Genomic DNA, 27482 nt, shown 5'->3' with positions numbered 1-27482 from the left:
ATTTAAGTTAACTGAGCATTACATTCGCAAGTCAGAAGCACATGACAGCAATTTACGATTAACTACGAAAAATATTCAACGATATAATTGTTAATATTCTGAAATAATTTTAAATAAAGTCTTGATGCCTACAAATGCAGACTCCGAAGGTTATCATATACACAAAACAAAATGGGTCCTTTTAAAAAACAAACCTGTCATATTTTATGAATGATTTCAAATGATACAGTACCTCTTTGGAAAAAGTAAAAAACTAAAAAGCTCTGAAAACGTCATATTTCAAACGTAATCATTTTTTTTTCTTTCGTTTTTTTCTTATATCATATGTGACTAATACCTCATGTTCATGTATGATTAAACATAATGTGTTAAATACTTGATGTTGTTATTCAATAAAAAAATAGGCTGCAGCCTTCGGATTGAGAAACACCCGTTGTTCCCGATGACGTCATCCGCAAGCGCCACAACCTTTCACAACACTGTAAATGTAGCATATGATCTTTAAGTATTAATTTTTATCGTTTCTAGACATGCAGAGAGCAGTGAACTGTGCTCTGAGACACGACTACGGGCGCGTTTTCTGTCCGTCGCACGTACGAAAATGTTTAGCTGTAAACAGAGGTAAAACCTTCAGACAAACACACATGACAGCTGCTCATTCTACACTTCACACAATCATGTCTAGCAAGCACTTTTTTAAATAAGAATATGTATGTATCTGTGACAGTTACTTAAAAAATGTGTGATTTATGCTAAACTTAAATGTATTTTGCTGCCTAGATGCTTTATTGAGTTTGTAATTTATGATCTTATTCATGGTCTTTTGATCTTAAAACCTAATGCTATATATTGCGATTACATATGCATTACTTTATCATTAAAAATGTCTGTATATGTCAATACAGTTCACGTGGCACTTGATCCCATTATGTGCAAAGCTGTAAAACTTTTAGAAAGTCTCAAACAAATATTGTCTCTACATGAATTCCCATAAAAAGAAATTGTGATATTTTGATGACTTCTTTGTTGTTTAGTGATTGTTATTGCGTTTGGGTGCTTGCAGTAAATGGGTCCGTGTTAAGCAGAAGATACAGTGTCCTTCCTCCACCACTGGATGAAGAGGAAAAGGCCATGTTGGCGAGTATGCTAAGGGTTGACCACGCAGGAGAGTATGGTGCCAATCGTATCTACGCTGGGCAGATGGCCGTTCTCGGAAGAACTCAGACAGGTCCTCTAATCCAGGTATAATGGCATTAAATGTACATACGCTGAGTCCACTGCAAATGTAAATGTACGCTAAGTCCACTGCAGCACAGAATCGATGTAAATGCTTTTCACGTCATCGACAGCATATGTGGGACCAAGAGAAAATGCATTTGGAAAGGTTTAACGAGATCTTGGGTGAGCAACGGGTTCGACCAACATTAATGTTGCCACTGTGGAACATCTCAGGGTTTCTATTAGGTACGTTATTAAATATGCATGCTTATTTGTTTAGAATGGTCAGGTGTACAAATGCAGTTTAATGGACTTTGCTTCTTTCCTCTGTGGCTGCAGGGGCCTGCACTGCTCTTCTAGGTAAAGAAGGGGCTATGGCCTGCACTGTTGCGGTAGAGGAAAGCATCTCGGAGCATTATAACAGCCAAATCCGAACGCTGATGGAGGTCGACCCAGAGAGATATAAAGAGCTACTTCAGGTATTGTTTGTGTCTTGCACTTATATATCATCCTATAATCGATAATGGGCAAAAAAATTATGATTAGGGCAAATCATATCACACTGACATGAAAACTACATGTTTTTGATTTAATCAGGTCATTAAAGAATTTCGTGATGATGAATTGGAACACCACGACACAGGATTGGAGAATGACGCTGAATCTGTGAGTCGTATATGTTGGTTTAAACAATGTGACGTTTGTTTATGGTGTTTTGCAATATTTCTTAAAATATTTTTGTATTCTCCATCTGCAGGTGCCAGGATATTTGGTTTTGAAAACACTCATACAAACCGGCTGTAAAGCTGCCATCTATATTTCTCAGCGTATATAAAGTGTTAACAGTTTTAACGGTGCATGACATGTAAATATTGTTTTGTTTCTGTTATCCATGTACAGTAAACAGTTGATGTGGAAGAGCACTCTTTAAAAGAGTCACATACAGGTTTAACTGATGCTGAAAGAAAGTTGTGACAGTGACAATGTTTAAAGCTATTTTACAAAAAATTCAAATCATGACATGGCTTAAGTATTTCAAAAATGAATATAAAAGTGCCAGCTTGAGTTTGTGTGTGTTCAATATTGAGGGGTGAATAAGACCTTTGCTTGATTTTTTTTAGTATGGCGCCACCTGTTGGTCATGCAAATGCAACATACAAACACGGCTGTTTGCATCTGGATGATGTCATAGTTTTTTTTTTCTGAAAAAATAATGTTAATGATCTTATCTGTACCAGTTCCACTGGCAATAGCTCCACTTTCTATAGAGACAGATATACTGTATGTTCAGCATATGTGTACCTGTACAGTATGTGTCTTTAATAGGAGTCAAATTCGTGTCCTTGGCATGCTAGCACCATACTTAACTAAGAGACACATGAAAGTTAGAGCAGAACAATTTATCTCTGCTGTTAACCCTTTGCTTCACCTCACAGTAAATCAGATGTTTCAGTGCTTGGGTGACATCACCTTCCACCTATATAGCGCCCTGTACTAAACTACGGGTGAGCCCTAGTTCCTTTGTATAAACAGTGACGTGTATGTTCATGAATCGTGTCCCCTAGTTTAGCTCCTGCTGCAAAATAATGGTTAAAAATAAGTTGAAACAAGTCTTGTTATTGATTTGGTTTTAAAATAGGCATTAAATGCGACTGTGAAACTATTCAACTTTCTCGTCTAGCGAGTTGGTCAATTAAAAAAATAAAGTTGGAATTTTTTTTTGAGGAATAAACAATAATTCAGAGATTAGAAATTGACTTTTCTGAGTGGTAAGGAGTGTGTTTTTTCAGTATGGACCTGCAAAAGGTAACTGTAACGTCAGTAGAATTTTAGTCTAAGTAGCATATCACGCTAACTCAGCAGTCAAAAGTTTGTTTTTAGCATTGTAACAACACTGTAAATCATTTAATGTGTAATTAAATGCTGGGGCATACATCACTGCTGTAACTTCACAGTCGGTGTTATCTTGAGATTGGTCTGTTTTCCAACAGTCTTTTGAATGCACAAGGTAAGAAAAGAAACAGTAGTGTTTGAGGCTCACATATGTCATTACCAAGCACTTGTCAAATCAACATATTTTTATGTTACTTTAACATAACAAATTAAGTTTAACAATTTCAAATTGTTTTTCTAAGTTATGTCAACTTAACACACACAGGTTAAAACTTAAAACAGTAGATTGAAAACTTGACTTGCAAAACCAAGTTGTTTAAACTTAATGCTGCATTTTTTTACAGTGATGTACAGAACTGTTTTTATTCATCTATGCCTAGGTAAATGTAGTTTTACATTCTATGGCACCTTTAACTTAGTTTGTTAATGGCATTAATGCAAACATACATTGATTTGTTGGTTCAACTTAAAAAGTAAGTGTTCGTGCTGCCCTTTAATTTACAGTTAATTAATTAAACTTTAAAAATACACGTAAAGTTAAAAAAATGTTGGGTCAACTTAATTTGTAATAAAGGCAGAATTTTAAGGCAGCACGAACACTTACATTTATTTAAGTTGAACCAACAAATCTATTTTACAGTGTACATAATGCCTAAAAGACTGTCTGTACAAACTAACTCATTTAAGACTGGTGCTAAAGTTTTACTTGCATAAAATATTATTTTACATTGCTGCAGTATTAACAGATAGCCTTTGTTTACCCATCAATTTTCTAGACGACAGCAGAATTTGCACACCTTAAAGACGACATGAGTCAGGAGATTATTTCTGTTTCAGATTAATAGTGCCGACAGCTTCAAAGCATGATGTAAGATGTTTAAAAAAGCAACAAGCATTGAACCGCATATTTGGCATCCATACTGGATGACAAAATTACCATTACAAACTATGAGTGATGACTCCAGCATGCCACAGGTGTTAATAACAGTAAACCATAAAACCGACATCTATATTAAATCACTGTTTATAAAGGAAGAAAGAGTGCAGTGTTAGCACAAAGATGTTTATAAAAATGACGTGAAAATAGTAGGGTGTTTAAGTTTACATAATTGTCATGGACTATAAAAGTATTGTTATGTACCGGAACACTCTGTTAAGCAGATCTTTTTTTAACTTTGCAGTAGTTAAATGATAGTCCATGCACAGCAAAATCACCAGTGTTAAATGTACACTCCTGGTGTACATATGGGTTCCACCAGGTCTGGTGGTACCCATATAAACACCAGCAGTGTAGATTTAACACTGGTAATTTTGCTGTGTGGTATTACAAACAAGTTGTCATTTGTCAGACCTGCTTTGTAACTATATCAGCTAACTAATTTAACTTTTTGCAAGGCAAATTTTGTTGCTTTTTCTACTTCTTTGGACTTAAGAATGGCGATGTATATTGTATAGTTTGTCGCACATGTCATTGCTTTTTCCCCAAATCTTATTGTTATTTTTATCTTGGTTCTTGCCTACATGTAAAACGCTTTGAGAAGTAACATTGAAAGGTGATATGTAAAATATATTATTATTATTATAAAAGAGAGTAACAATCGTGAAACATTCGAACAGCACATGTAATCCTTACCTAAATAATAAAACTTTTTTAATAATAAATCATTGCGTTCATGTAGCTCTATTGCATTAGTTATGCAAAAGATTATGGGTTTAAATCCCATACACAAGAATACACATACACTGTAAAATAAAATGCAAAGTTAAAACAACTTGGTTTAGCAAGTCAAAGTTGGAATTGTTTAACTAAATTTGTTTAATTAAAGTAACATAAAAATATGTTGATTTTATATCATTTTTAGAGTGTACTGATAAAAATGTACACTGTAAAAAAAATGCAGCATGCTAAAACAACTTGGTTTTGCAAGTCAACCTACTATTTTAAGTTTTGCTTGTAAAAGGTTGACATAACTTATAAAATCAAGTTGAAATTGTTTAACTTAAATTTTTAAGTTAAAGTAAAAAAAATTCACAGATTGAATGCACTGTACGTTGCTTCGTATAAAAGTGTCTGCCAAATGCATAAATGTAAATCTTAATAGCTGAGTACTCACAAGTTATTTACAATGTGTCATCTGTTGTCGTTTAAATGAATAAATAAATGAAGCTCTTCTGCGCTTACATTTACGAGGAAACGCATTAAATCACAGGCTGCCTTTCCCACAGACAGACAGATGTTAATTCATAAATAATCTGTCTCACAGTCCATGTCTTTTGGATACTGGAGTAATGTGCAGGTGTCTGGGTATGAGATGCTTTGCCTAAACTCACCTCTCAGAGGAATTCACTTTATATTAAGGAAATCAAGACTTACAAAAATTCAAAAGATTATGGCTCCTGTATCTGTGAAAAATTGTTGCTATAAATTTTACGTGCATTGGCCATATAAATCCACACAAACCATAAAAACTTTCGGATACAGTTCATTTTGTTTCTTGGCAGCATAAAAGGCACCCAATGAATCATTGACTATAGCATTAAACACTCTCGCTGGCTCGAATCTATCCGGTCCAATAAAATGAATATGTATCAGATTTTTGTACTGAAACTCTTGTATTGTTCAGTTTGTGGTATTTATGGAAATTAGGTATGTGGCAATACAAAAAGTATTACCGATATTTGACTACTTGGAGTAGAAATCTATCGGTTACGTCAGATGTCATTCCATGTTTTAAATTATGTTGTAAAATTCTAAAAGTGGATTCTGTTGTCATTGCGCCCCTTTTGACTGTCAGGATTTAATCTTCCCTGTTCATTGGTTGTTTTTGAAAAATCAGCCGATATCCAATAGTGGAGAAAATTTGCTGCTGATACTGCAACAGTGCATCATTAATGAAAATATCATACTGAAAAACATATACAAATATAATTTAAGGTCAAAGTCATGCAAGTGTGAAATGTATGTACTTGTATGCACTCAGTGATCCTTTTATTGTACGACAATTAGCCTCTTTCACACAGTAACTTCGGTAAATTACCATGAATTTACCAGTAAATACAAAAATGTGCTGTTCACACACGCAGTGACATTTCGTCTTTTTCTAGTAAGACCTCATTCACACATCAGTATCAAAATACCGGTAAACTAGGAGAGAAAGTGGAAGTTACCTATGACACGTGGGGAGCTTATTACTTCATATCCATGGTCCTAATTTTGTTGTTTTCACATCTGTGGCAAACGCGGAAGGTCGCAAAATTGCTTGTGACCAAACAACATTGCAATAGGTGACGTCAAACGAAACATGCGTCTTAAACAACAGTACTGTTTGCACATTAGGCTTCACAGATGGTGTGCTAAGGATGTCAGCAATTTGGCAAATAGATGTTAAGCTGTTTTTAACAAATTTGGTGAAGAAATGTGGATGTTAACTTCAGGTGTGCTTGACTTTTAAACAGCTTGTGTGTGGAAACGTCCGTAAATAGTGCGGGGGAGAACGCGTCATCTGTATCAAGCGCGGTCTGACGTCATCCGTTTTAAATGCCGCTAATCTATATTTTTTGTTCACACATATAGCGCTTAGCCGTAAATTACTTGTAACCTTACAACCTCTCTTACTGGTAAATTGGCAGCACTGATTTACCAGAAAGGTTCTGTTCACACATGACCTGTCAACTGTAATTTACCAGTAAATTTTCAGTAAAGACTGTATGTGTGAAAGGGACTAATGAGTTGACATTACTATCTGTATATTTCACTAAGTTTTAAAGGGTCAAACAGAAAGCGTCCAAATACTTGACATAAATTTAAACAGTATGCCTTTAAGTTTATTATTTTAATCTTATGAACTTCTCTTTGTGGTGAAATACACAGGAATGTGTTGATAAAGGTTTGTATTATTGACAAGCTATATCATTATAAAGTCTAACCAATAACACATATTAATATTTAATAGGCTTTAAAAGTAAAACACAAATGAAAATAAATCAAACCAATGACAAAACTATGGATTTGCCACAAATCCATCATGCATAAGAGCATGGCTGTAACCTTAGTATATGGAACAGGCATATGTACTTATGTATGGATGTTAGTCTTTGTAAGTCATGACACTGTTGGAGAGCTTACAGTTGTGTTGGCACCTCCAGCGGCTATGTTTCTATTCAGATGGGGCAGCTTATGTAAAGTCCCGGAGGGTGGCGTGACCCCAGGGAACATTAATCAGCGCAATTGACAGGACTGTGGCTTCACCAGCATAACTTCAAGGCCGTGTTTCTGCTCAGCTCTGTCATGAGCTTGTGCCGGCTCTTCAAGTTATTTGCCCAAGCATTTGCTGAGGCCCACATGGATGAACTGATGATCAATAACAAACCCTTACTGATGGATCCCACCACTGCCTAAATCAGGACTTGGAGACATGTGACATGCGAGTAAGACATAGAAGACATTGTGTGTTGGCATTGTTAAAGATCTGGAATGGTAACTTAGAGTTTGTAGGTTGTACCAGGGAGGTTCATAATATGTGGAGAAACCATTAGTATTCCTGTAGCAACACAAGGGTCATAGGTTTGACCCCCAGGGAACACACATCCTGCTAAAATACGGCTTGAATGCACTGTGTGGATAAAAGTTTCTGCCAGATCCATACATTTAAATATTAATCAGTATTCCCTTATAACTTCAGCAAATGCATGATGGTCACGATTTGACTGCCATCTTTGCTCATGACTACAAAACAAAATGCCTGTGCGATGAGACCAATTTCCGTTAAACTGCAGGAATATTGTTGCATTACAAGGATATGCACAGTCCCAAGACGTTCACTAGGGGCAACTATTATATATATATATATATATATATATATATATATATATATATATATATATATATATATATATATATATATATATGAAATGTGAATAAAGCACTGGTTAAACATCTTTGAATCTAAGAAAAATGTAAAAACATTGGCGGTTGGCAGTGCAGTTACATGACCCACCAGTTGGTGCTAACGGGGTTCAAATTAGCTATCATGGTATGGTACAATTGGGAAAAGCACTTCACCTAAGATGCTCATACAGTGTATATATTTGTAATAAAGTGTGCATATTCGTCCCTCAGAGTTACATAATAGTGCCTTGAAGGTACATATTTGTAACAATGTATCCATATTTATACCTCATAGTAAAATATTATTTCCTCAAAGGTACATATTTGTAAAAAGGAAGTGCATATTAGTGCCTCATAGTAAGATATTACGACCTCAGATGTACATATTTGTGATAAAGTGTCCATATTAGTCCCTCAAAGTTACATAATAGTGCCTCAAAGGTGCATAATTGTCATAAGAGTGAATATTAGTGCCTCATATTTGCATATTATTACATATTTGTGATAAAAAGTATGTATAGTACTTCATGGTTACATGTAAGTACCTTTAAGTTACATATTAGTACCTCAGAAGTACATTATTTAAATAATGATTGCATATTATTACCTCATAGTTACATATAACAGCCTCAGAGGTACATGTTTGTAATGAAGAGTGCATATTAGTACCTCAAAATTACATATTAGTACCTCAGAGGTACATTTTAGTAATAAGAAGTGCATAAAGTACCTCAAAGTTACATAATAATGCCTCAGAGGCACTATTTTGTAATAAAGTGTGCATATTAGTACCTCAAACTTACATATTAGTGCCTCAGACGTACATTTTTGTAATAAAGAGTGCACGTAAGTACCTCAAAGTTACATAATAGAGCCTCAGGGGTACATTTTTGTAATAAAGAGTGCACGTAAGTACCCCAAAGTTACATAATAGAGCCTCAGAGGTACATTTTTGTAATTAAGAGTGCACGTAAGTACCTCATAGTTTCATAATAGAGCCTCAGAGGTACATTTTTGTAATAAAGAGTGCACGTAAGTATCTCAAAGTCACATAATAGAGCCTCAAAGGTACATTTTTGTAATAAAAAGTGCACGTAAGTACCTCAAAGTTACATAATAGAGCCTCAGAGGTACATTATTGTAATAAAGAGTGCACGTAAGTATCTCAAAGTTACATAATAGAGCCTCAGAGGTACATTTTTGTAATAAAGAGTGCACGTAAGTATCTCAAAGTTACATAATAGAGCCTCAGAGGTACATTTTTGTAATTAAGAGTGCACGTAAGTACCTCAGAGGTACATTTTTGTAATAAAAAGTGCACGTAAGTACCTCAAAGTTACATAATAGAGCCTCAGAGGTACATTTTTGTAATAAAGAGTGCACGTAAGTATCTCAAAGTTACATAATAGAGCCTCAGAGGTACATTTTTGTAATAAAAAGTGCACGTAAGTACCTCAAAGTTACATAATAGAGCCTCAGAGGTACATTATTGTAATAAAGAGTGCACGTAAGTATCTCAAAGTTACATAATAGAGCCTCAGAGGTACATTTTTGTAATAAAGAGTGCACGTAAGTACCTCAAAGTTACATAATAGAGCCTCAGAGGTACATTTTTGTAATAAAGAGTGCACATAAGTACCTCAAAGTTACATATTATTACCCCATATTTACATATTTTGGGTCAGAAGTACATATTTGGGCTAAAACGTGCATATTATTATTATTATACCTCAGAGTCACATATTAGTGCAGAAGAGGTACATTTTTGTAATAAAAAAGTGCATATACCTCATAATATTAGTATCTTAAAGTTACATATATTAGTACCTCAGAAGTACATGTTTGTAATAAAGTGAGCATAAAAGTACCTTAAAGTTACATATTAGTGCTTAGAGGTACATATTGGTACCAAATCTATACATATCTCTACCTAAATGGTACATATTAGGGCCTTTTAAAGGGTACTGCCTGGGGGACTATTTTTCTGACAGTGTTTAGTCTTATGTTAATGTAAGCTGTTTCGTATAACCGCATCAACTGTAATATAAAAGGAATCAGACAATGATTCTTTTACACAATGAAAGTGACCTTTAAGTCCTGCGCTTGCTGGGGAACCTCAGAATTTAAGTCATGCCATTTATTCTCAATGGCTATTACATCACAGCGACTGCATGGTCCATTAATCCCATTGACAGAAGGTTAGCATGTCATCTGCTTTAGCATTTAGCTTGAGTGCTGTAGCCTTCAGTGGGCGTCTTGCATTTTGCACCAATCCAGCAAAGCCTGAGGTGTCAGTGTTGGTGACAAACAGCATTTCAGCAAAAATCATCACATCGTGAGCGTGCAAGTCACCTGCACCTTTGCGTACACATTTCTCTCTTGAGTGCACTGATGACAGTCAAAGCTGTCTAAGATTTACAAATGATCCCATCGCATAGTTCAATTCAACCTATAGCTCCAGCTTGGATCTTCGTGTGCTCAACGATCCGAACACCTGCCTGGTGTATGAATTGTGGATGTTTAAGTCTCTGGCATTCAGTTTAGATGTTGATACCCTGTGGATCACGACCCTTTCACATTACCGTGCACTGAAAATCACATGTATTACGCTTCTCAGAGGTGCGGCATGCTTTGATGCCTGTCAGTTGAGAAATGTTCTCGCCTGCCTACAGCTTCAAATGCAGCGATGACACACAAACACATAAGGCTGCAAACAACATGTCGAGTCCTTAATGTCAGAAAATGACCTTGGGTGTATATTCAAAAAACACGTCCTAGTTTTGCACCGGCCAAAGACTTGGTCACGAAATTACACTGATAATTGAATAAAATGAGATGTTGCAGGCATCTGTTCCTCTTAGTGTCATTCTTGGTCAGGAGCCGTTTCAGGTTCAGACCCACAGACAAATTTTTGCAAATCTGCATCTGTCTTGCCAGTTTCTTCAAAATTCTATTGAAGCAGATATCAAAGACAAGCAATGCCATCTAAAAGTTTTTTTCAAAACGTTCTGGCTGTATTGGAAAATAAAGTGAAGGATTTACACCTTCTTTTCTCTGTTGTTCTGCATTTTCAGGTCTGCTACACAGATTGTTGCAATGAATTCTGGGAAGACATAAGCATTGCGTGCTTCTAAATACAGAAGGAATGAAGAATGGTTTCAGCTCAGTAGATCAAATTCACAAAGCGATGTCATTTGATTAGCTGTTTAGACATTTTTTTATCTAAATATTTTCACGTATCTGAAGCATTTCTGGCAAAACTTTAAAGCCTCCAGCTCTTTCAGCACAACGAAAGGTACAAACATCTCGAGCTTTAGTACCTGCAAAACCTAAGAGAAACACAGTCGCATCAAAAAATACAAAACAATGTATAAAACCTTTTTCTAGTATAGTTTCAAAGTATAAAACTTGTATAGTAACACTTACAGTTAACAGATTGTGAAAGTATATCCATATTTAAAGGTGTTGTGTGTAGATTTTTCAATCCTCAGCTAACCCCTCCTTTCCGAAACGCATAGTGAAGCTAGGGTAGATGCCACAGAACAAATATGTCATCATCTGGGACAATCATCCCCATGTAGAGCACTTTGTCCGTTTAGGGCTACTGTAGAAACATGTCGGCACAAAATAGCGACTTCGATGTAAGGGGCCTGCTGTGTACCGTTTTTTCCGGACTATAAGTTGCTTCGGGGTATAAGTCGCATCAGTCAAAAATGTGTTTTGAAGAGGAAAAAACATACATAAGTGGCACTGGACTCTACGTCGAAGTCGAAGAACAGACATTTAATCTGGAAATGCAAGTTATTCAACTAAACAACAGCACAGAACAGCAGGCTGAATAGGTGTCCGTACATGTAAAAATAAACAGTTATTTACACGATACACAATAGCATACAGAACATACCTGAGAGGCTGAATAGGTTAAATTAACACGACAAGCCAAGTCAAGTTCAAAAAGGTCCGAAGTCATTCCACATCACTGAATCCATAAAATTACATAAATACAGGAGCAGCACAGAGCGTACTCTCGCGGCTGTAGATGGTTTCTCTTGGTTCATATGAAATAATTTTACGTATAAGTCGCACCTGACTTCAAGCTCCAGGACCCGCCAAAATATGAAAAAAGTGCGACTTTTGGGGGTGGTTTCCCAGACAGGGCTTAAGCCTAGTCCCAGACTAACTTAAATGTTGTTGTTGTCTTGACCCAAAACAATTTGCTCTGACATATCTTAAAATATATCAGTGCGAGTGTTGTGTCTCAAGATGCACACCTGTAATGTTTATTTATATATTATGCTTTTAAAAATGACTAATATCTTAATATAACTAAGGCATAGTCCTGGCTTAAGCTAATCCCTGTCCGGGAAACCAACCCATAGTCTGGAAAATACCGTATGTAGATAAAAAATGGGGTAACACTTTACAATAACAGTACATGAATAATCATGTACTAATACATAAATTAATAATTACTTTAATATGAAGTAATGATAAGTTAAGCCATGTACTAATCAATAACTAACCATAACTATGTCATGAGTCATATGAATTCATGCCTGAATTACAGCCACCTTAACTACACATTAATACATGTTTGTTAGTTAATGCATTAATTAACACTTTGGGTAACCGAAATCAAACATGCTCTAGAACAGTGGTTCCCAACGGTTTGCAGGATCTGATGCTTTGTTTGAGGTCAAATAAAAATGCATAAAATGTTCCACTTATAATTTTAGAAACAAAAGATATTTTTCAAATTCATGTGCTCACAATACCAAGATAGCAGGTAGTTAAAGTATTTTATTATGTAAGATAATTGTTCTCTATTTTTGTGTGCTTGTCAATGTAGATTGCAAAATCAAAAGGAAGGTGGATGTAAACGTTACGGCCTACAACAGGCTGTCCGCTCGTTACACTTGTGGTCTGCTGCTTTTGGCGCTGTCAAAATATTTCAGTTAAAATCATTCTGACTATTCCTCAGAAATGACAAACATGTTAAAGCAACACCAAAGAGTTTTTTTTACCTTAAAATAACGCTTCCAAAACAGTTTCAGTCGTTCATCCACTCTAAACAGGGTGAACAGCACTTTCACATTCGCTTTGCAGCCCTCTATCGGCCAAAACCGCACTAAAGAAGTTTCCAAACGTCGGGTAGTGGTCCTGTAGTCCGAGTGAATACTACAAAAACTTGCTTTACGGCAGACCTACAATCCAATCAGAGCCAGCTATGCCTCAGTATTTATGACAGTGGTAATGAACAATTACGCTTCTAACCTGTAGGGGGAGCAAAGAGCCAGAGTTCTTTAGTGTTGCTTTAACCAAAGTCACAATGCCAAATGTATAGTGTTCATATAAAGACCATCAAACCGTCAATCATACCAGTTTATTTGTGAAAGCTATTAAAATGTTATCTTGATGTTATTTTAATTATTGTTTAATTAATTTTTCGCATTGTATCACGATCAGCGTTCAGCCAGAGGCGGATCTACGGGTGGATTGACAGCTTGCCCACCCAATCAGATTTATGGAAATACATTATGTTTTTTCATTCAAACCGTAATTCTTCAACCATTTGAACTATCAAAAAATTAGAATTGCTCCTAAAGAAAACAAATTGCGCTTTTTGGCAATATATGGTTTATTACGGTAATGTCTTGCTTTCCGTCCACCAATCGCTGCTGTCATCTAGAGCGGAAGAGGCGGGTTTGAAGAGAGCGCGGTAGGTTAGATTGCACTGAGTAGCAGATTCGTGTGTGAACGTGTGGATCACTGCGGTAAAGAAAAGACTTCTAAATAAAAACGGTGTACACCAGCAACACTTAAGTTAACTCGCTCTTGGTGGCTCGGGACTCGACGGCCCGACTGGACTGTTTAAGTTGATTTTCAATAAAGCAGTGTTGATTTTTTTTGCTTCTGGGTCCTCTATGTTTCAGAACCAGTGCTTAGGTAAGCCACGGGCATTTAGCTAAATAAATGCTCAATGCTTAAAGGAACAGTATGTAGGATTGTGGCCAAAACTGGTATTGCAATCACAAAACGTGTGGCTAAAACTGGTACTGCAATCACACAGCTGGTGGCCAATATACCAAACGACAACATAAACATCAGTTGAGGGCTGCAACTCCACTTTTTAAATGACAATATCCTGGCCGGACCGCTGTTGTGAGTGATAGAAGTATTTGAAATGAAAATGATTTCTTAATGTCTAGTGACATTTCAGGGCAATTTAATGATTTATTGATATAAATTTCTTACATACTGTTCCTTTAAATAGTTCATCGTAAATCGTTGTAATATGCTTATGACTTGCGAATGTTATGCTTATTTAATTAAAATAAACCAAGCTTAATGACGTATGCAGCCTGCATATCCGACCTTCGGAGGATGCAGCCTTCTGTTTGAGAGACGGTATACAGTTAGATTGAATAACGTAATTCCATCTAAAATGTACAAAACTGACGGAAAAAACACAGTCATTTTATCTTCCCAATTAACGCAAGTTAAAAAAAAGTATGTGAGTTTTTCTGTCCCGCAGATGTATATATGCCCACCTATCAAAAACACTTTCTGCCTCCACCACTGTGTAGCTTATATTTTTATTTGTTAATGTATGATAAGGTCATGACTTTACTAAGGAGGCACATCATTACTAACTCATCGTTAACTACTCATAAACTAACATAAATTCATGATTTGTTATGGTATCATTAGGTCATGACTTTACTTGAGGGGGCACATCATTACTAACTCATCGTTAACTACTCATAAACTAACATAAATTCATGATTTGTTAATGTTTGATTAGGTCATGACTTTACTTGAGGGGGCACATCATTACTAACTCATCGTTAACTACTCATAAACTAACAAAAATTCATGATTTGTTAATGTATGATTAGGTCATGACTTTACTTGAAGGGGCACATCATTATTAACTCATCGTTAACTACTCATAAACTAACAAAAATTCATGATTTGTTAATGTATGATTAGGTCATGACTTTACTTGAGGGGGCACATCATTACTAACTCATCGTTAACTACTCATAAACTAACAAAAATTCATGATTTGTTAATGTATGATTAGGTCATGACTTTACTTGAAGGGGCACATCATTATTAACTCATCGTTAACTACTCATAAACTTACATAAATTAATGACTTGTTAATGTATTATTGTGTAGGCCCTACACAATGACTTTTATTGGAGGGGTACACTGTTAAAAAGTTATCAATTACACATTCTATACAAATTCAGCTCATCAAAATCCAAATTTTTGGTGGTTTTAAAGGAGAGGAGCAAATGTGAAAATTAGTCAGACATTTGGAAGGGGTAATAATGGCTTAAAAGAAGAACAAAACAAATACTGTATGTGCATTTTGATATTAAGACAAGCCAGTTCACACAATAACCATCGTCTGTAGGGTAACACTGATTTAAATTTAGAAAGAATAGCGTCTGTCACTCTTAATGGCAGCAGTGGAACTAATTTTAATTATTAATCCATAATTGCACATTTAATGATTAAAGTTAACTGTAAATGTTGCAAGAAATCCAGTGCCATTCAATGTTTTTAGCTCAGCTGGAGCAAATATATAAACAGTTTTGCATTACAAACCTAAACATTTTGCATTAACAAAAGTTATTTTCGTTCTTCTAGAGAGCTTGTTTGATATGGAGTACGCAAAGTTATAAGTGGAACATTTTATGCATCTTTATTTGACCTCAAACAAAGCATCAGATCCTGCAAACCGTTGGGAACCACTGTTCTAGAGCATGTTTGATTTCGGTTACCCAAAGTGTTAATTAATGCATTAACTAACAAACATGTATTAATGTGTAGTTAAGGTGGGTGTAATTCATGCATGAATTCATATGACTCATAACATAGTTACGATTAGTTATTGATTAGTAAATAGCTTAACTCATCATTAGTTCATATTAAACTGATTATTAATTTATGTATTAGTACATGATTATTCATGTACTGTTATTGTAAAGTGTTACCAAAAAGGGCTTATCTTGTTTACTTATCATGTTGTGAATTGAGAGAATTTCATATTTTTACCAGCACTCCTTGTCAGTCACTTCTCAGTGGCGTCACACCTGGGTTATCCTTTCTTCTGCATTTGCTGCAATAGAAACCATATCCCCTTTTGACATCAATGTATAATGAGAGTGATTCAAAGGCAGTACAGCTGTCCCTAAAGGTGTTCTCGGGTCCAAACAAATGTCTCGACCTGAAGTGACCCAAATCACTTTTTACCTGAACTCAACATGCATTAATTTAAAGAAAGACCCGACCCGAGACAAACCCAAGAAAATTAGACCCGAGTCCACACAAACCCGTGGAATTTTTTTTAACCCGACTGGATCCGAATGTAAACCGGACCGACTTGTGTGCAGTCTGCATCCAGGCACGCACCATTCAGGCAGAAAGAAGCCCCGTTGGCCTCGCATCCAATTTGGCGCAAAGATCTCTACTTGTGTCACTGATACGTTGATGTAATTTGCAAATAGATCTGCGCAGTGCTGGATAGAAAAGTAGATGCATATCAAATCTGTTGTTGGCAACTTGTTGCTTCTACAAAGCCACACTGTCGGCTTACATTATAATGTAATGGTTATAAAACTTTTTTTATTACATCATCCGCCCACATTTTTTTGCGAATCCTGTCAGACTGATTTCTATCAACAGTGAAAGTGAAGACTCAGATTGGTCAATTATTGAGTCATTATTTATTTGAATTTTTACTAAATAAAATAGTAAACTAGGATGTACTTAAATGTATTGGTTTCTAGATGATTTTCTTCTGCTTTTAAAACTATTCTCGCCTGGAGTCGGCGTTAGAGTTGGGGGGTTTGGGTTAGGATGTCTAAAAATGTAACAGAAAGTGATTCTAACCCCAAGCGACAATGGTAGGAAAATAGGAAAAAACTATGAAACAATACATAAAATGACACGAAAAAGAAAGTTGTGCCACGGACACGAAAAACAGTTTATAGAAATTTGTGCGAGTGTCACGAAAAATACATTTGTGCTAAAGACAAGAAAAAGCTGAATTTCGTGCCATGGAAACTAATAAATTTTTTTTGATTATAACACGACTTTCCATGAGAACAGTATGAAATACACACACATGCATGTATTTAAGAAACATTATATATATATATATATATATATATATATATATATATATATATATATATATATATATATATATATATACATATACATATATTTATATATATTTAATTAGATTTTTATATATTATGTATAAATAAAAAATATATATACATAAATGACATTTTTCTTAAATGTATAAATGTACACACAAATATGCAAGCACAAACTTTTATTTTGTATGCGATTAATCGCAATAAATCTTTTGACAGCCCTAGTTTACACTCAAATCATTATTTCATATTCATGTACAGTAATACAAGCTGTGTCCCAATTGGAAGGCTGAATCACAGCTTGAGGAAATTTTAAGCATCCTTCAAATTGGGATGGCCTTACTAGCCTTTAGTCAAGCTGCTATAATGGAAACGGTCTTGAAATGCAGCCTTCGAGCCACAGTCGCTTTCCTGTTTTTCCTTTTCTTTTGTAAGTTGCTTTGGCTAAAAGGGTCTGCTTAATGTAATACTGGATAATGCACAGTCAGAATGTAAGAAAAAATAAACAAGTGATTCTTTATACATCATTTCAGTGTGGTGTGGTGTTTCCTTTAAAACCCATTTTTACATTTATTGCCTTTTTTCAACATCCATTCTCCAGAATCTCTCGATTCATCTCTCGATTCAAATAATCTAATTTGCCGTGGTCATTTTCTGATGAAAAAATATTATTTGAGTAATATTATATGCATTGAGATCACACTGTGATAAAACATTGAGGCTATATTTTATCTTGTACCTGGAATGATTCACCTGGAAGTGAACAAGCATCTTAGAGAACAAATGGACTATAAATAGGTTTTCACTACCCTGGAGTTTTACTGCTAACCCATTACTAGACGCTCATTACTAACACGATTGACGGATGGAGGGGTGGTGTACATTTCATTGTTGAGACTTTCACAGGCCAGACTCGTGATCTCTCTCGCCGATCACTACGTCAGCCTAAAGCTATTCCAGATAGCTTTCAAAAACTCCTCCCCTGCACCGTCTCGCTGTTCTGGATCCAAAAACAACCTGTGCAATAATATTTTTTTTTTATTGACAAATCAATCATTATTATTCTATTTCTTTTAAAGCAATATGTGGCCCTGCCCCTGAAAAAAAGCTAATTCACATTCTGTGAAAATTTTACCTTGATATCTTTAATATTGACTGAGGTCATGTAAATGTGAAATCAATGACTGAATCAAAGTTTGATGCTCCTAATCCCATCATTCAATTATGTTTTTTTACCTGGATTTCACATATATATTCTATATCTGTTGACCAAATTGCTTTACAGAGGAGAAATACATCAAAATGGTGGTGGTTGAGGAGCTGGTGGAGGAAAAGCGCTATATAAATGTAACGAATTATCATTATAATTATTAAAATTATTTCAATTTTGAAATCAGACACTCATTGGATTATAGAAGTGAATGAAGAGGTTCTCCACATTAGAGCGAGCGGGTAGAGGTCTGCTCCACTGACCTGGAGCTGCATGCTATGTAGGTATTTCAACCATGTAGGTGTTTAAATCAAAGTCAAACTTGGTCTAGGAAAGGGAGGGAGGCTTGTTGTGGGACCGAGTTTGGTGGGGAGGGGAATTCTTTGAAAGACGTTTGGGAGAGCGCCTGTTATCTTTTCTCCGTGCCATTAGATGCCCAGGTTTAGTGTGTCATTGGTTACAGCACAGAGTTGGCGTTAATTCAAAGGGAATGTTGAGAAATGCAGTCCATATGATGGCACTATAAAATCTAGCGCGGACCACAACCAAAGATCAAGATCGCTTTGGGACGCCAACACGCCAACATCAGTCGCAGCGCCTGCAGTGGTCCATAACGTTGAGGATTTACAAGTTACAAGTTGCCTGAAGTGGTGAGTTTGTTCACTCTAAAATTGTGGTTTGATACACTGTAAATAAAAGTTGATTTAACTTAATAAGGTGAGTTATCTGGTTGTCTCAAAATATTGAGTTAATTCAACTTAAAAATAGTAGTTGACCCAATTTTTTTTTAGTTGAATTAAAAGCCAACCAGTTGATTAACTTTTTTAAGTTGAACTAACAAATATTTTTTTACAGTTTAGTTGATTGCTCATAGATTAATTTGTGGTGACAGAATTACAAAGCCGATTTAAGAAGCGTTTATACAATCAATCAAATCAGTGAATCTATAATTGAGTATTTTCAATACCTTCATGATAAAAATCAATCTGTTGCAAGTCTTCTATAAAATGTATTTGATCATTTATCCATTTGGGTTTTGCAGGGAGGTGCTGTTGAATTTGATATGAATATTCTGTGTCATATTATGTACCTGCTTCTGCTGGGAGTCATTTCTTGCCAGAACAACCGAAATGCAAAGCCAAGTGGAAAAGCTCAGAAAAAGGTTAACAGCCAGGTGATAGAGACATCTCACCATGGCCATGAAGATGATACACAACCTGGGCCGGCAGGTGCTGCCGATTCCAATAAAGAGACAAACCCTGGAGGTCGTGGCACAGCCCAACAAAGCGCATCTCCCAATAAGCCTGCAGATGAAATGAAGCTGTACTTTCTTAAGAACACATTGGTGACATGCAATGACGGTACCGCTGCTGGGTAAGAAAGTTATGACATCATCACAGTTTGATGGAGTACACTCTTAAAAATAAAAAGTCAATTCAACGTGCTATTTTAAGTTTGGACCTGTGAATAGTTGACATAACTTAATTTTTAAGTTAAAGTAACTCCACTTAAAAATATTAGTTAACACAATTTTTACATACATTTTTTTAAAATCAAAGTTGAATGAAATCTAAATTTTAAGACAATCAGGTAACTTACATTTTTAAGTTGAAACAACAAATCTTTTTTACAGTTTAGAAAAAAACGTTTTTTTTTTTTTTACTACAATGAACATTTTGTAAAACAGAAATGTATTGATTTATTTATTGATTTTTAGGCCTTTTATGGAACCATTCAGTCAAAAATGGTTCTTCTATGGCACCTTTATTTTTAAGAGAGTACTGCACAACCAATTTGATTATCTTCAGAAATTCTTTTAAACCGGTTAATAAAAGCTGGTAGAAAGTAGTAGTTGCAATAAAATAATGGTCTTAGAAATAATGACAAAAAATGCCCTCATAAGGTTGTGTTCCCTTGACCATCTATGTTTATTTGCGTCCTGCAGGTTTTACCTAAAGGAGTTCAAAGGAAGCAAGAGATGGCTGATATTTTTGGAAGGCGAGTATTTAAAACGCAGTTAATTTTGTCAAGAGGTCAGCAAGCTTCCGTGCTCTGCGTTATTTTGACACCTCGTCTTAGGCGTAATTTTTTTGTGCGTTTGTTTTAAACATATCACATCACCCACGCTCACAGATAAGCAACAAACCACATTGTTAAATTAGATGTCAAATCCAACCAGTAAATAAATACACTCTTAAAAATAAAGACGGGCCTTTGCAGTGATGCCATAGAAGAAACATTGGGTCTCCAAACAACCCTTCAGGTGAAGGTGCTTTAAAAACTTTATAGTCATTTATCCACTACAATAAAGAAACATTAAGAAACCTTTATTTTTAGGAGTGCATATAAAACATCTCTGTTTCTAGACTCACCATAAGGAAATAAACCCTGTGTTCAGCCTGTTTTTTAATAAATGTATGAATAATTATAATATATAATTATATGAAAATAAATTATGTATTTTAATTAATTAATTTGAATTACATATTTTCGTATTTATTCAAAGTTCGAAAGGGGTGGAAAAAGCTTCTGAAATAATGTAAATCATTCGGGCATAAAGCTGTCTCATCTTTAAAAGCCTGATCTAAGGACTGTGAAGTTTTTAGGTGTAATCATGTTTTCTGAAAATAAGTAATCATGTTTTTAGGTGGCTGGTGCTGCTACAACAAAGAGACGTGCGATTCTAGATACAAAACTGTTCCCCGCCTCATGAGCTCAACAGATTGGCCACAAACACGCAAAGGTAGGCTGACATTTTCCAGACAGACAGCAAGACATCTTACTTTCTAGACAGTCATACAAACCACACATTAGCAGATAATGAATACACTGTCTGATGCATTACAGGAAGTGGTATACTTTCAGCACAATCTGATGAAAATCCTCACTGGTATAATGCTAATATTGTGTAAGTTCATCAATTCGAAAGTCTTTATGTTAATGGAGTCTTCTGAATGATACACAAATGGCACATTTTTTGTGTGTGTGTAGGTTTGTTCCTTACTGTTCAAGCGATGTATGGAGTGGAAACAAAGCAGCTTCAAAGCCTAAACAGGGGAAAGAAACGGGTGAATTTATCCTTTATTTTAAGTGAAGTCTATGAAGTCTTTGTCACCAAAATAAGGACATATTCATTAATGATCTTTGTCTTTATTCCACATAAGAATACACTTTTATGGGATCTCTGATTATTCGGGAGGTGATCAAGGATCTTGTGATGAAAGGTTTAAAACAAGCCAAAGTTGTGATGTTGGCAGGGACCAGGTAAAAACTTGATGGATCCATTACCCCTCCTGTTACCCCTTTGTAATTTCTCAAAAATTAAATAATAATGATTTGCTACATCTATAGTGATTAAAGATTTGTAATACAGTGAAATTATTTGCTTCCACAATCTGAAAACCGTAGCTGTTATAAATCCCCTAATTGGATTTGAATCCACTGGTAAGCAAAGATAACACAAGTCAATCATTACACCTGTTGCGGCATATTTAGATCTAATAACAAGATGCCTTGAACAATTGAAACCGAGCCATCTGGTCAGGGAGCTACGAAATCCTACACCCTTCTATTGGCCACCCCCTGAGTTTCACCACAATGCAGCTCAACACATAACACTGTCCGAAGCACTGTTTTTAGCGCATCCTGTTGTCTACCATAAAAATGTTTACTGCAGCGTGTAATGCTATAGACAATGACATAATCTCTATATGCATCAGCCACTTGAGCAAGAGGAGTTCTGGGGATTCTTCCTAAGTTAGCAACATGTTTTGTTGGGTAAAGCACATGTTAAGACTAATGGGTTTTTTTATCCAGCAAATATGTGTTTGTCCTTTCTTACAGTGCTGGAGGAACAGGTGTGCTCCTGAACATCGATAAGGTGTCCAGTCTCCTAGAGCAGCTGGGTGCAGATGCACAGGTGCGAGGTCTTGTCGACTCAGGCTGGTTTCTGGAAAGCAAACAGCAAAAATCTCCCGACTGTCCCAGCGGCGCATCTTGTACACCTGTTGATGCCATAAAAAAAGGACTTAGGTAAAGTCTACAGTCTAAGCGCATTTCAAAAATTTGCATAATTTTGTGCAACATTTTACGTTCCAAAGTACAAATCAACCTTATTTGTATGTATTTTATTAGGTGGCTAATTTGTACGACTACATTTGCTTTCACCCATGTGAGGTTGGAGTTAAAGAAAGTTCATTTACTCACTCTCTTTTTGTTTAAAACCTGTATGAGTTTTTTATTCTGTTGAACACAAAATAAGATATTTTGTTGACTGTACCCATTGACTTCCATAGTATTTAAGTCTATTGAGGGCAGGGATGGGGATTCAATATTGTTTTTTGTTCTAATAATTGTATGTTTTTGTGAACTCACGAAAACTTGCAAAACACAAAAATGCAGGTTACTATACATACTTATCTTTACATTAGTTAAAAACAATATTTTTTACCACTACATCCGACCTGACAGCTTATTTTTTAAGGGGACATATCACGAAAAATTTAAGTGTAAGTGTTATAATTGGGTCCCCAGTGCTTCTATCAACATAGAAAATGTGTAAAAGAACAACCCAGTAACTTAGTTTTGGTAAACCATTCTCTGCAAGCATGTGGAAAAATAGGTCATTGAAAGGAGGGACTTCATAGAACAAGAAAGACATCAGCCTGTTTTTAGGACAGTGAAAACAGCGGTATACAGATAAGTAAATTGTGTGAAAAATACCGCGTTTTTTACACGTAAAACATGGACACGTTATATTGAGCACTGTAAACACAATCAAAGCTTCAAAAACACAGAAAGAACGGGACCTTTAAAGGCGATGGGAGATAAGACTCTCATCAGTTTATTGCACATTACACCCAAAACACACAAATTACTCATTACGAGAATAGGAACAACCTATTTGTATACATGAGTGACTTGCTCGTGAAGGATGTACCTTAGCTGTACCAAGAGACCATGTTTTATTGATTGAAGGCCAGTATGTGAACATAGCAATCACCCAGAACTTCCTAACAATGCCCTAGAAACCACTCTGGCGACACCTTTGCATTGTGACAGCAAGTTGATAACAGAGCAGCGGCAGTGATATCTTATGTATCAAATGTAAAACGTTACCACTGTAGAGTATTGTAGTCATTCTAATGAACCATCGTTTATGTTCTAATGTAGTATGCCACAAGTCTTTGATATTTTATACTTTATAAAATATCACTTTAAGGTTCTGGAATGGTGTTGTACCTGACAAGTGCAAGCAGCAGTATAAAAGAAGCGAAGATTGGCAATGTTTTTTCGGACACAAACTGTACTCCTACATAACCGGTAAAGGCTTGATGTTAATACAAAAGGAAAATACAAAAGTGGCTAAGATTATGTGCTACAGAATAACAAAGGCTGTGTCTCTTTCCAGCTCCGCTGTTTGTGGTGCAATGGTTGTTCGATGAGGAACAGTTACGTCTGGAGAATATTTATATTGGAGGTCAGTCACTTGCCGAACAACAGTGGACTTACATGCAGAATCTGGGAAAGGAGCTAAAAAACTCACTCAAAGATGTTACGTGAGTACATTACTATCAAAATATATTAGTACATTACTACATTAGTACAATACATTTTCAGATGGCCAGCCAAGTTACTTTTAGAAAATGTTCGAAATTACAAATAAAAGTTAAATTAAGATTTTATTAAGTATCATTTAAGTAATGTCTTACATAGCTAAAGTCAACAGTCAACCACACTGTTAAAAGTGAACCTAAACTTAAATTTTAAATAGAACAAAAATATTTTTGCTCAAGGCTGTGTATTTTATATATACTAAATATGCTGTCTATTGCTTTAGAGCTGTGTTTGCCCCATCCTGCCTTTCCCACACATTGATAACCAAAAGGTAAGCAGTCACCCTGAGACACACTCCTCAAGGGTGAGCTCATACACCCGCATTTGACCACTCGTCCATCACAATGCATTCTGAGTGTCACCAGTATGCCACTTCACGCTTTCACAACCTTAATTAATAGCCTTCGCCGCGAGCTCAGCTGAGAGAACACAAAGGGTTAGATGATTTGCGAGATGAACCGCAAGGTTACGGTAAAACATGGATGAGGTCACACTCACAGCAAAGGTGGCTGCTTATAAGGAGAAGGACTGATTTGTCTCTTACTGAATGTACAGGACCAAAAGTCTATATAAGCTTAGATTTTTTTTAATACATTGGGCCAGATTTACTAAACAAGGCAAATTAGCATGAGAGTGCCATTTTGAAAAAGCAGCAATGGGAGTGAAAATTTACTGACAAGGCGCAGGTTAAAGAACACAGGTGCAAAAGAAAACTCATTTCCATAATTACCAATACAATTAATTATTAATTATATAAATGTATTATATTATTTATTTATTATAGTATTAGCTATATTAAGTAATTGTCACATTTTTTAAATTAAAAGTTGCAACTGTTACCACAATTATATCAAGCTTTAATAAATATTAAAAAGAAAACTACATTGCTTATTGTTATATCAGGTTGGCTAATGCATTAACTAATGTTAACAAATACAACCTTATTGTAAGGTGCTGCCATTTGTACTATACACTGTAAAAGTAAAAGTTGCATCTACCTAAATTAATTACTTCAATTGGTAACCAGTGCTGGGAAAAGATTAATCGCAATTAATCGCATTAAAAATAAAAGTGTTTTTTTTATAAATGTGTGTGTTTACTGAGTGTAATTATTATGTATATTTGACCACACACACATACATAAAGCATTTTCAGATTTTTAAATTTATAAATACGTTTTTTATTTATATATAACATAGAATATATAAAAAATATAAATAAATATACACATGTAAATGTTTCTTAAATACATACATGAATGTGTGTGTGTATATATATATACATAATAATTACACACAGTACACACTTATATATTATGCAAAAAATCACTTTTACTTTGAATGCGATTAATCTTTTCCCAGCACTATTGGTTACAATTAAAAAAGTTTTTTCAGCTAAAAAATTTTCCCAAAGTGAAAAAATTCTGTAGAAATTACAGTATTACTGGGTATTGGCAACTAGCTGTCAGTAACTTACTGTAGATTTTACATTTATGTTATTTACTGGCAACAGTGTGTTCAAAGTTAAATGAACAAGAAACATTTTCAGTCTCTATCTTCTAAGTAAGTTACTGGCAACCAGCTGCATAATTACAGCTATTTTTTTACAGTGTATATTGAAAAAATATATACATTTTTAGGTGTAACCACTTAAAGTAAACTTTTAAGTTAATCCAACTTTTACTTAAACCAACAACCTTTTGATGACAAGCCTACATTATTGATCCTGCCAAATGTATCTTTCTTACAGTAACTGGATGGATTTCCAGATCAAGGGAACGTCTCTGTCTCGTGCTCTGCAGTGCTGGGACAGAAGTCTTCAGGAGGCCAATAGGAACAGCAAAACCGCTTTAAAAGGCTGCCCATTTCATCTCATAGATAACTGCCAATGGCCACAGTGCAATCCAACCTGCCCAGCACTGATTGATCAGGCCACACAACAGGAGATGACTCTTCTCCAGGTACTGGCCAGTATGGGTTTGGACCTCAAAAAGCTTGGATTGGATGGAGGAGAAGATATTTCCGCCGGGATGGTCAGCAATGGTGGCTAAATCGTTTAAAAAGCAGTGTTTTCGTCGACACAATTCACATCATCCATTCTTTAGAGATTGTTCAGTGGTTTTCTTTGCGACCACTTTGCATTCTGTTACGGACCTGGCACGCCTCTCTAGCATGTTGCCGGATTTCAGTAGAGACAGTTTGCCATTCAAATCGTGTTCGGGAATCACCTGGGGTTTTCTTATGTGAGAGACTCTAACGGTCCAAGTGCCTATAGTAAAACAGTAATCAATGGTTATCACTATAACTAATCTACTTCTTCAGTAAGAGAACTAGGTCTGAATTAAACACTGTCTGATAAGACTTTAAACTACTTTAAAGTTTCAATTACAAAGTTTAATTACAAAAATGCTTTTGAAGGGATACTTCTCTTTTTATCACATTTTTGGAAAATCGAGTTACGTAAAAGAAATTTGAATACATAATTGCATCTAAAGCTTTACAGACAAGACATCACAGTTTTTACATAATCATGTCTGCAAGCAATACTAACACAATTTTGTATTATATTTAACACATGCATGTTATTTTAGGATGCTGTAGTCCATTTTGCAGATGAGAGTGATTGGAAAGTTGACATGCAGTGATGGTTAAAATGATTTTTTGCCTTGTATAGGAAATGTGTGATTAAAATATTTGTAAAATATTGATAGCCATCCTTAAATGCCCCATTACAAACTATGCCATCATACCAAACTATATTGTTATACTTCCTACCGATTTTCATGAAATGTAATATCTAGTTTATTTGACATGTGTAGTTGGTTTGACTTATCTAGAAAACTAATAAAAGAACAATTAAACTTTTTATAAATTTTTTTTACAATATGACTCTTTGACGCTCTGTGTGTGTGTGTGTGTGTGCGTGCGTGCGTGCACGTGTGTGTGTGTGCGTGCGTGCGTGTGTGTGTGCGTGTGTGTGTGTGTGTCTAGACCAGTGGTTCTCAAACTGGGGTCCGGGGCCCCCAGGGGGTCCGCGAGATGGTGCCAGGGGGGCCCCAGTTTTATGACATTTTATAAAATACATTCATTTATCATGAATTCTGTGTAATTAAACCTAAAAAAATAAGGCTACTAACCAACAGCACTACTCTGTATAACTTAATATGTTTTGTTTAATTAAAATGTTACATTTTTGAACAGTTTTTGTCATAAATTTTCAGTGGGGAACCACTGGTCTAGACAATATGACTCTTTGACACTGAAAGGACAATATGACTCTTTGACGCTCTCTGTATGTGTGTTTGTCTAGACAGTATGACTTTTTGACACTGAAGAGACAATATGACTCTTTGACACTTGCTGTGTGTTTGTGGTAATCCCTTGTGAGGACCCCACAAAGATGCAATATCAGTCATTTTTGACATTGGGGGAATTATGGTCCCCATGAGTAAAATGGCTTATAGATTAACCAAAATCAA

The 27482-nt window shown here is 35.5% G+C and overlaps 2 protein-coding genes across 2 annotated transcripts; both read left to right on the top strand.

The window, feature by feature from the left end:
* Nucleotides 1-436: 436 nt before the first annotated feature.
* On the top strand, nucleotides 437-2283 carry coq7 (coenzyme Q7 homolog, ubiquinone (yeast)). The gene is made up of 6 exons (XM_065240242.1): nucleotides 437-621; nucleotides 1064-1242; nucleotides 1350-1464; nucleotides 1558-1697; nucleotides 1816-1884; nucleotides 1976-2283. Exons 1-6 carry the CDS (start codon nucleotides 531-533, stop codon nucleotides 2051-2053), a joined length of 672 nt encoding a protein of 223 aa, XP_065096314.1. The 5' UTR covers nucleotides 437-530; the 3' UTR covers nucleotides 2054-2283.
* A 16535-nt stretch (nucleotides 2284-18818) lies between these two features.
* On the top strand, nucleotides 18819-26868 carry notum2 (notum pectinacetylesterase 2). Its single transcript, XM_065240342.2, has 12 exons — nucleotides 18819-19038; nucleotides 19431-19762; nucleotides 20334-20386; nucleotides 21036-21131; nucleotides 21236-21296; nucleotides 21380-21456; nucleotides 21553-21652; nucleotides 22232-22420; nucleotides 23610-23710; nucleotides 23799-23946; nucleotides 24228-24275; nucleotides 25754-26868. The coding sequence occupies exons 2-12, from the start codon at nucleotides 19452-19454 to the stop codon at nucleotides 26052-26054; spliced, it is 1485 nt and encodes a 494-aa protein (XP_065096414.1). The 5' UTR covers nucleotides 18819-19038; nucleotides 19431-19451; the 3' UTR covers nucleotides 26055-26868.
* Nucleotides 26869-27482: the final 614 nt, after the last annotated feature.

The sequence above is a fragment of the Paramisgurnus dabryanus genome, chromosome 7 (assembly GCF_030506205.2).
Source record: "Paramisgurnus dabryanus chromosome 7, PD_genome_1.1, whole genome shotgun sequence".
In the NCBI taxonomy this organism is placed as follows: Eukaryota; Metazoa; Chordata; class Actinopteri; order Cypriniformes; family Cobitidae; genus Paramisgurnus; species Paramisgurnus dabryanus.
This window is presented reverse-complemented; position numbering and strand designations above follow the sequence as displayed.

Bases quoted from the DNA above. Each gene is read 5' to 3' on its own strand.
- notum2 (XM_065240342.2), top strand. From the start codon at position 19,452: ATGAATATTCTGTGTCATATTATGTACCTGCTTCTGCTGGGAGTCATT. The intron at 20,387-21,035 runs GCGAGTATTTAA...TCATGTTTTTAG, and splicing joins ATGGCTGATATTTTTGGAAG to GTGGCTGGTGCTGCTACAAC. The intron at 21,297-21,379 runs GTAAGTTCATCA...GTGTGTGTGTAG, and splicing joins TGGTATAATGCTAATATTGT to GTTTGTTCCTTACTGTTCAA.
- coq7 (XM_065240242.1), top strand. From the start codon at position 531: ATGCAGAGAGCAGTGAACTGTGCTCTGAGACACGACTACGGGCGCGTT. The intron at 622-1,063 runs GTAAAACCTTCA...GGGTGCTTGCAG, and splicing joins ATGTTTAGCTGTAAACAGAG to TAAATGGGTCCGTGTTAAGC. The intron at 1,465-1,557 runs GTACGTTATTAA...CTGTGGCTGCAG, and splicing joins CATCTCAGGGTTTCTATTAG to GGGCCTGCACTGCTCTTCTA.